Raw genomic sequence first — 10284 nt, 5'->3', positions numbered from 1 at the left:
TACCAAAACGCTCCATGCAAGGAGAACGCCTGCTTTCCCATGCTTGCGCAGAGGCGTTCCTGCCCAAAAGCCCCCTGCTGAGCAACAATATTAACACATCAACAAACAGCAACATCATTAACAAACCAACTCTCATCACACTCAGGTTCTATGCTAGCTGAAGAACTGATCTGGGAAAAGGGCAATTAAGGAGATGGCCAATATATTCAGCACCCCCAAGTTACAGTGTAAGAGCCAAACTGGGCCAAGCCAGCATTACTGACCATTGTAATGGGACTCATCTTAATCATATAGTAAACCTAAATAGCATTTTTGAAAATAGAAAAAGGTGAAATTAAGAATGGATGAAAGAAACTAAATTCAAACAAGTCCAACTGTGGGTGACAGGAGAAAATGAACCATCGCACACATCTGACATTCAATTTCTCCTATCAGATTTTAAAAGGCTACATTTTTCACTGCCATTAAAAGCAACAGAAAATGAATAAAAAGTGGATGGAAACTGCCAACTGTCCAGTGTTGTCTTCCACTATTCCCAACTTTATCACCTTCCCCTTAACTGCAATTCCATACTTAAATGGTGGCATGGGATGCCAAGGAAACAGCTGTCCATACACTAATCTCTCCAAATGTAACTTGCAACATTAAGTGAATAATGAAACCAAACACATAACAATTGTTTCAATAGGAAACCAGACCTCACAAGGAAACAGTCATACAATATTTATTTTACCCAAAACACAAAAAGAAAAAGATTACATTTCTCATCAGAACAAATAAAAGATATACTTGTATTGAAAGTCATTGTCTGTAATGATTACATGTGGGCTGGTGGCATTCAAATGAAAGTAATTCTTGGCAATTGATGAGTTTCAAAGCAACCATAATGCCATTTCTTGAAGGTATTATTAAAATCTCAATTTAATTTCTAAAGTTTTCAAAACAAAATGAATTGTGTTTTACAATCAGGATGTTGGAAATGACTGCATTCATCAGTGGGCTCAGTAAATTATGATGGAAAATACTTACATGCAGAAATGCTAACCAGTCAGTGCAAACAACTCTACACCAACACGCTTCTGGAGCCTTTAAAACATCAATAAATTCTGGCTAAATAGTGAATTACACTTTTTTTTCCCAATTACACGTTTTTTAGGCATAAAATAAATGGTTCTTTTATCTATTTTCACTGGAACTCATTAAGGACCAAGACAAATTAAGCAAGCAGGATTTCTAATAGTCATAAATTTGGGGATACTGGCAAATCTGTGTTTCTGTAAAAAAAATCTTAGTTTGCTTTGTAATATTCACAAGTCGTCCCCAAATTAATTAATTGAAACTGTCAACACTGAAGCATCCACTTGCAACTGATGTCTTGCACCTGTGCTAAGTGACATGTGAAATGTGAAAATTAAGATACTTATCTTCTGGAAGCTAAAGGTCACTCAGTATTCAAGAGGATCACCAATGCCCTGCTGCAAATCAAAATGGTTTGAGTTTGTTTTAAATAACCGATGGGATCTCTCATCAGCACATTGTTGCTGAAATTACCACTTTCAAATCAATGCCAGTACTACTTCAACTATCAAAATGTTCAAGTTTTGTATTTCTAACAACTTCAGCAAACAGAATACAGAACACTTCAGCTAACTTTGAAATCCAGAAGTTTGAAGCATTGTTGCAATCAGAAATAAAAGATCTACATCAAAGCTGTAAATCAACATTACTCACAAAGATAATTTTGTTCTACTGACATACTGAACTGACATTTCAAAACTTGGAATGCACAAAACAAGACTTTTTCCTAAAGTAAGCTTATTAACAAGGTTTAAAAGGGATTTTTTAAAATTCATAGCTGTTGTCCAAGATGTCCAGGTATTTTCTTGTAGATGGATAGAGTATTGAATTGTAGTACATCTTAACTTGGTCTTTTACTAATCACACCAGCCTCCCTCAACACTGTAACCAAGGTTGAAATCCTTATACCTGCAAAGAAAGCAACATGGCTCAACTGACAATGAATAGCTAAAGAATTATGAAATATTTTAAACTGATGTGCTTTAATCATTTTTAGAAAAGATGCTCTTTTTGATCCTTTTGTAATGAACAGCACACGTAGATAATGGGCATGTGAAGACTGAATAATTTAACATTAAGCTTCTATGTCAATAGTGTTGTAGATGTGTAAGGTGACAGAATTTGTAACCAATCCAAACAGTTCTGGAGTCCTGAGCAGTCCCTCAGCTAGCGCCATCAAACAACAGATAATTGGTCATTCATTATTGATGTTAATGGAATTTTGATTTCTGCTGTATTTTCCTACGTAAAAAAAAGTAAGCTCATAATTTGGCAGTAAACACTTTGTGACCCAAATAATAATGCAATTTTATCCATTCTCCTTAATGCAATTTAAAAAGTAGTTTACCTTCAAATGCAGGGTTGTTGGCAGCTAGTCTTGACAGAGTGCTAGTAACTGTATTTTCATCCATTTCTCGAATAGAATTCAGTAGTGATGGGGTCAGGATGTTGCTATGAATGGATGACATTGTCACATCTGTATTACGCATCACAGGATGGGATGCTGGATTATTTGAGGAACTTCTGAATGGAGTACCAGAGGATGGATATTCAACAGATTGCCGCATACACGCATCCCTGCCAGAGTTACCTGATATAATTAACATCCATAAGAATGTGTAAATAATCCAATAATGATCAAAATACAGGCATTCAATTTCTCTGTAAGATGCAACATATTAAAGATGTCTTTACTCAAGAGTGAAGCCAACAAATGAGAAGCAATGACAAACAAATAAAAGAACTTGCAAGTTTTGTACAAGAACAAATTGCTTATATTAAATATAAAACACTTTCAACCACCCTTTGGGGAATACAGGTTGTAACCCAGAAATAAAACTGTAGTCTTGTACCTATGTAAACATGAAAGTTTAATGAAAACCTCCACTGTGACAACACTATCAATAACAGGGGAGTTCCAACATCAATATATAATTCCAAGATTTGAGCAACTGAGTCCTTCCACTCAAAATGCAGTTGAAGGAATCTTTGACAAAGAAGAAAATCGATGATACTGCTATTTTTTTGTTTTCTGGATGTGGGCAAGGCTACATTTACACCCATTGCTACTTGCCTGGTGGCAATGGGCAATCTGAACTGCTGAAATCCTTGTGATGATGACACTCTCACAATGGTAGAAGATCAGGTAATCCAAGACACTGACTGAGAAACTCCAAAGGAACAAGTATGTATTCTGGAGGGGAATGTGCAGGTGATTATGTTTCCATAATATTTCTGCCATGGCTCTTCGGTGATAGAAGTTATAGGGCAAAGAATAACTAACAAAGTAATGCTGATGAATTATGCAGCAGTATATCCTACAGATTTGTACATAGTGCATTAACAAAACTGTAATAGAGCAGATCGAGATGAAGTCCAGTAGCAGAAACATCAATCAAGCAAACTGTTGTTTCTTTGATGGTTCTAAACTTCAGAACCATCCAAAGGTTTGGTTGTGCACATCCAGGTGAATGGTGAGCTATTCATCAAACTCTTAATTTGAGCCTTAATGGAGGATAGACTTTGAAGGAATCAAATGAACTACTTACCAGAGAAATCAGCCTATGCCCTATTCTTGCAGTCATGGTCATAAAATAGCTGGTTTAATTAAGCTTCTAGTGCATAGTAATACAAATGATGCTAAAAGTGCAAAAACATACTACGGAATTTGAACTAGCTCAATTTTAACTGGAATAGTTTAGTGTGGAAAAAATGAGAGGGAACAGAATTCTTAAGGTGCATTCTGGAGAACCTTTATTGGCCAGTACATGTCCGTTAAGAAAGAGTGTCTTCTGGACTTAGCTTTAGAAGTGAAGCTGGGCAGGTAGAAGGAGCGACAATGGGAGAGCATTTTGGTGGTATGGATCATAATTCAGTTATTTTTAACATAATTATGGCAAAGGACAAAGATACAATTCTAAATTGGGGCAAGGCCAATTTTACTAAGCTGAGGAGTGATTTAGCAAAAGTAAATGGGAAACAGCTTCTTGAAGGTAGATCCTTGCTGAGAAACTCCAAAGGAACAAGTATGTATTCTGGAGGGGAATGTGCAGGTGATTATGTTTCCATAATATTTCTTTTTTATGAACAATATGCCACGGGAAGCATACAAAGGGGGAACTTAAGGTTCAGAGTAAACATGTTCCCTCAAAGATTAAGAGTGGGATGACCAAATCTAGATCTCAAAGTGCTTACAGGGTAAGATAATGCAAAAAAGGCAAGTTTATGTTAGACACCAAGAACTCAATACTACAGAAAGAAGAGTATAGAAAGAGGGAAAATCAAAAATTAAATTTGGAAAGCAAAGAGATTAGGCACTACATCAAAGAATATTAATAAGCAAAAGCAAGGAGAACCCAATTAAGTTTTATCAATACGTTAGTTATAAAATTATAACTAAGGCCCATATTAGAGCAAAAAGGTAACTTGTGGGTGGAAGGTAGCAATGTGGGTACAATTTGATTTATTGTCACGTTTTAGTATACAGTGAAAAGTATTGTTTTTTGCAGACTATACAGCCACAGCATATCGTTCATAAAAAAGGAGAGAGTTCAGAAGTGTGTAGAGAAAGATCTACTTAACATGAGGTAGGTAGGGAAGAAGCTGTTTTTCAGTCGGTTGGTATGTGCTCTCAGAATTTTGTATCTTTTTCCTGATAGAAGGTGGGAGTACATCCGGGGTGCATGGCGTCCTTGATTATGCTTTTCTGAGGCAGCAGGAACTGTGTATGATTTCAAAGGATAGAAGGCTTGTTCAGTGATGGACTGGGCTTCATTCAAGACCTTTGTAGTTTCTTGCAGTCTTGGACAGAGCAAGAGCCATACCTAGCTGTGATGCAACTGGTAAGAATGCCTTCTTTGGTGCATCTATAGAAGTTGGTGAGAGTTGTAGAGGAAATGCCTAATTCTCTTAGTCTCCTGGCAAAGTAGAGGCATTGGTGGCTTTCTTAATTATCACATTTGCATGGTGGGACCGGGAGAGGTTGTTGTTGATCTGGACACCGAAAACTCTTGACCATTTCTACTTTTCCCCTGATGTAAACAGGGGCATGTCCTCCACTACGCTTCCTGAAGTCAATAACTATCTTCTTTATTTTGTTGACATTGAGGGAGAGATTATTATTGTTGCACCAGTTCACCAGATTCTCTATCTCTTTCCTGTACTCTGTCTCGTCATTGTTTGAGATCCGACCCGCAATGGAGGAGTCATCAGCAAACTTGAAAATCGAACTGGAGTGGAATTAGGCAATACAGTCAAAGATGTATAAGGAGTATAGTAAGGGGCTGAGGACACTGTCTTGCGGAGCACGGGTGTTGAGGATGATTGTGGAGATGTTGTTGCCTATCCTTATGACTATGGTCTGTGGGTTAGGAAATTTAGGATCCAACTGCAGAGGGAGGAGCCAAGCCCCAGGCCACGGAGTCTGGAGATGAGTCTCGTAGGGACAATGGTGTTAAAGGCTGAGCTGTAGTTAATGAATAGGAATCTGACATTGGCGTCACTGTTATCTAGATGTTGAGCGTAGAGCCAGGGAGTTGGCATCTGCTGTGGAGCAACAGGCAAACTGTAGTGGATCCAGGCAATCTGGGAGGCAGGAATTGACTTGTGCCACGACTAACCTTTTGAAGCACTTCATAACGTCAGAGCCACCAGACAACAGTCATTAAGATAGGCTGCCTGGCTTTTCTTTGGTACCAGGATGATGGTCCTCTTCTTGAAGCAGGTAGGGACCTCAGATTGGTGTAAAGAGAGGTTGAAAATGTCTATGAATTCCTCTGCCAGCTGGTCTATGCAGGACCTGAGTGCTTATCCGGGTACCCCATGTGGGCCAGCTGCTTTCCATGGGTTGACATTTGAGAAGGCTGCTCTAACGTCAGCAATAGTGACCTCAGATACAGGTTCATCTGAGGCTTCTGGGGTGGAGGGCATGCTCTCACTGACCTCTTGCTCAAAACGGGCATAGAATGCACTGCGCTCACTGGGGAGGAATGCATTGCAGCTGGCCATTTTACTTCTTGTAGCCTGTTATGATTTTCAATAAATACTTTTTTTCTGTCTTCATATAGGCGAGGGACAATGCAGACATAGTCAAGGAGGAGTGTGAAATATTAGATGCAATAAACATAGGGACAGTATTAAGGGAAAAACGGCATTGAAAGTAGATAAATTAGGGCAAGGTGAAATGTACTCCAGAAGCTGTGATGTAGTAATTTTGGGTCTGGCCATCATCATCCAATCCTCACCGGTTACAGGTGTGGTGCCGGACGATTGGAGTTTTGCCAATGCTGTACCTTTGTTTAAAGGAGGAGTGAGGGATAAACTGACTAATTACAGGCCAGTGAGTCTAACCTCTGTAATGGTAAAATGCGTCTTTCAGAAAGGTATAGATTAATCAAGGACAGTCAGCATGGATTTGTTGGAGGAAATAACAATGAGCATTGACATGGTCAACAAAGATTTTAGCCAGGTTTTTTGACCAGGCCCCACATGACAGACTGGTTAAAAAAGAAAAGCTCAGATTCCATGAGAATATAGCAAGCTGGATACACAACTGGTTCAGTAATAGGAAACATACACGTTGCTGATGGATGTTTTTTGACTGGAAAGCTGTTTCCAGTGGAGTTCCACAGGACACAGTATTAAGTCCCTGCCTTCTGTCCTATAAATGATTTAGACGTAAATATAGGGGAAATGATCAAGAAGTTTGCAGATAACACAAAAATTGGTCAGATAGTTGTAGACTGCAGAAAGATGTTAATGGACTGGTCAGGTGGGCAAAAAAGTGCCAAATGGAATTCAAACCAAATAAGGGAGAGATTATGCACTTCAGGAGGACAAACAATGCAAAGAGTTACACACAAATGGGAGGATATGAGAGGTGCAGAAGTAACCTTGGATCAAACGTCCACCAATCCCTGGAAGTAACACAGGTTGACATGGTGCATGTGGAACCCCTACTTTATTAGCCAAGGAATAGAATACAAGTGCATGTGGTTATGCTGGAACTACATAAAACATTAGTTAAGTTACAACTTTAGTACCTCGTGCAGTTCTGGTCACCTCATTACAGAAAGGATGCCATTGCATTAGAGACAGTACAGAGGAGATTTACAAGGATGTTGCTCAGACTGGAAAATTGCAGGCACAAGAAAAGATAGGGCGAGATTGCTCTTCTTAGAACAGAAGAGGCTGAGGAGAGATTTAACATGCGTAAAATTGAGAGGAGGCTGAATAGAGTGGTGGAGAGGGCCTATTGACTTTAACAGAGAGATCAGTGACTAGGGCGCATTGATTTAAGTAATTAATAGAAAGATTGGGGGGGGTAGTTGAGGAAACATATTTTCATGCAAAGGATTGTGGGGATTTGGAACTCTCCACCTGATTGTATAAAAAGTCCCTGATGATCATAGGCTGGTGGTGGTGATTTAACCTGAGGATCACCACACCTCAGGCAAGGTTGGAAAGGCAGGGCCTTCATAAATAACCTCAGTCAGCATGGAAATTGAACCTGAGCTGTTAGCATCTCTCTGCATCACAAACCAGCTGTCCAGCCAGCTGAGCAAAATCTCCTTTCTTGAATAAAGGCATTGCATTTGCTACTTTTTTAATCTGAGGGGATTTTTCTAGAATCTAAGCTATTTTTGAAAAGTATAATCAATGCATCTGTTATCTCAGCAACCACTTCCTTTCAGATCCTAAGATGAAGTCCATCAGGTCCTGTCAGTTTTCAGTCCTGATAATTTTCTTGATATATTTTCCCCAGTGCTTGTAATTGTTTCAAGTTCTTCCCTCCTTTTCACTTTTTGATTTGGAATTATTTCTGGAAAGTTACTTGTTCCTTCTACAGCGAAGACAGACAAAATATCTGTTCAATGCAAGTATATCAGCAGCAGCTAATCTCACATGTAGTCTCATTTAATCAACCTTTGTAAACATATCAAACCAGAGTCTGAAAATGTACTTACTCAAGTTAGCTTTGTAACTCCAAAATATTTGCTATCTGAGCCAAAGTAATTTAACGAGACTTGATTAAAGTGCAACTATTTCAAAGAGTTCAACTAAAAGTATAGGCTTAGGATGTTCAACAGGGAAAAAAACATTCACTTCTGTTTCAGCAAAACAAACTATGCAATGGAGTTTGTGACAGAAGACACCAGAGTACTAGAAACCACTTTTAATCCAGCCCTCCAAATGGTCTAATACTGACATGACTTTGATGTCCTCAGGATCTTACAAGCAGTGATAACGCGCTGCCAGGAGCGACGTGGTAAATCAGTTTGTACCATACAGAATTATCAAAGTCTACCATCTGTTTGAATCACAAATTACCTGGGTAACTCGCCAAGTTTGGTGCCATACGCAACTCACGTCTAGGATTTCCATCTGGTATGCAGGATTTTGTTTCTTCAATTAATTTCTCAGCAGAACCCTAAATTAGAAAAAATCCTAATATATAATATACTAGTAGATGTAAGGAATTCTACACATCCCTACTATTTGTAAGACAGATATAAATGTTAATCTAGAGACCATTAAAATTTTCTAGCAGCCTGTGTTAACTATAACATGGTTACTGTTTCCTGGCTGTAGAAATACTGGCCTGGTGAGAACATGTTTGTTTTTAAAAAAGATATGGGAATTATTATAACATAATATGTTGTCATCATGGGGCGGCACAGTGGTTAGCACTGCTGCTTCACAGTGCCACAGTGGTTAGCACTGCTGCTTCACAGCGCCACAGTGGTTAGCACTGCTGCTTCACAGCGCCACAGTGGTTAGCACTGCTGCTTCTCAGCGCCACAGTGGTTAGCACTGCTGCTTCTCAGCGCCACAGTGGTTAGCACTGCTGCCTCACAGTGCCAGGGGTCTATGTTCAATTCCAGTCCTGGGTCACTGTCTGTGTGGAGTTTGCACACGTGTCTGCGTGGGTTCCCTCTGGCTGCTCCAGTTTCCCCTCTCAAAGATGTGCAGATTAGGTGGGCTGGCCATGCTAAATTGCCTCTTAAGTGTCAGAGGAATTAGCAGGATAAATATGTGGGGTTACAGCGATAGGGTCTGAGTGGGATTGTGCTCAGTGCAGGTTCAATGGGTCAAATAGCCTCCTTCTGCTCTATAGGGATTCTACGGTAATATGCAACTTTTTTTAAAACCCAGCTCGCTCCAACACCTGTGTCAGCAATGGGTTTAACAGTAGCATGTTTGAGAATAGAATAGGACCAAAGATCTAAGAAAACAAAGATTTAAAAAACTCAAATTTTATTCACATGCATTTGTTGGAAGGAAAAGTGATATGCCATAATGAAAATGCACAAAACACTAGCTCAGTGACCAAACACACCATATGGCTTAATAATTTTAAAAAATCATTTATGGCATTTGGATGGCACAGCGGTTAATGTTGCTGCCTCATAGAGACCTGGGTTCAATTCCAGCCTCAGGTGACTGTCCGTGTGCAGTTTGCACATTCTCTCTGTGTCTGTGTGGGTTTCCTCCCACAGTAAAAGATGTGCAGGTTAGCGGATTGGCCATGCTAAATTGCCCCTTACTGTACCAAGATGTGTCAGTTGGGGGATTAGTGGGGTCACAGGATTAAGGCTTGGGTGTCAGAGTCAGTGCAGACTTGATGGGCCTAATGGTCTTTCTGCATTGCAAGGATTCTATATGCGCTCCGCTGGCTAGGCCAACACGTGTTTCCCATTCTTAATTGCTCTCGAAAAGGTGGTGGTGGGCTACCTTACTGAACTGCTGCAACCCACGTGGTGTAGGTACACCCACAGTGCGTTTGGAAGGGAGTTCCAGGATTCTGACCCAGTGACATCGAAGAAATGGCAGAATGGTGTGGAGCTTGGAAGAGACGTGGTAGTATTCCGATACTCTGTTGTCCTTATCCTTCTTTATGGTAGCAGACATGGTTTGGAAGGTGCTGTCTAAGGTACCTCAACCTTGTTCAGTTCCTACAGTGCATTTTGTAGATAGTACACACTGCTATTACCGTGTGATGGTGTTGGAGGGAATGAATGTTGTGGATGGGATGCCAATCAATTGGGCTGTTTTGTTCAGGATGGTAGTGTCAAGCTTCCTTAGCCTTGTTGAAGCTGTACTCATCGAGGCAAGTGCAGAATATTTCATCACATTTCTGATTGTGCCTTGTAGATGGTGGACAGGCTTTGGGGAGTCAGTAGTTTAGTTGCTCACTGCAGAATTTCT

At 39.9% G+C, this 10284-nt stretch overlaps 1 protein-coding gene across 5 annotated transcripts in view; it reads right to left on the bottom strand.

Moving 5' to 3' along the window:
- Positions 1 to 708: 708 nt before the first annotated feature.
- LOC145355866 (uncharacterized) overlaps positions 709 to 10284 on the bottom strand; it is a 92261-nt gene continuing 82685 nt past the window's right edge. For all 5 annotated transcript variants that reach the window (XM_080208304.1, XM_080208322.1, XM_080208342.1 and 2 more), the window contains 3 exons: positions 8407 to 8506; positions 2426 to 2668; positions 709 to 1986 (listed from right to left, as the gene is read on the bottom strand). In XM_080208304.1, coding sequence (XP_080064430.1) covers positions 1919 to 1986; positions 2426 to 2668; positions 8407 to 8506 — 411 coding nt within the window. In that variant the 3' untranslated portion in view covers positions 709 to 1918. The remainder of the gene's footprint in view (positions 1987 to 2425; positions 2669 to 8406; positions 8507 to 10284) is intronic.

Source organism: Carcharhinus amblyrhynchos, chromosome 2 (assembly GCF_965287045.1).
Source record: "Carcharhinus amblyrhynchos chromosome 2, sCarAmb.v2.hapA, whole genome shotgun sequence".
Lineage (NCBI taxonomy): Eukaryota > Metazoa > Chordata > Chondrichthyes > Carcharhiniformes > Carcharhinidae > Carcharhinus > Carcharhinus amblyrhynchos.
The sequence above is the reverse complement of the archived record's forward strand: the minus strand, read 5'-3'. Positions and strand labels throughout refer to the sequence as shown.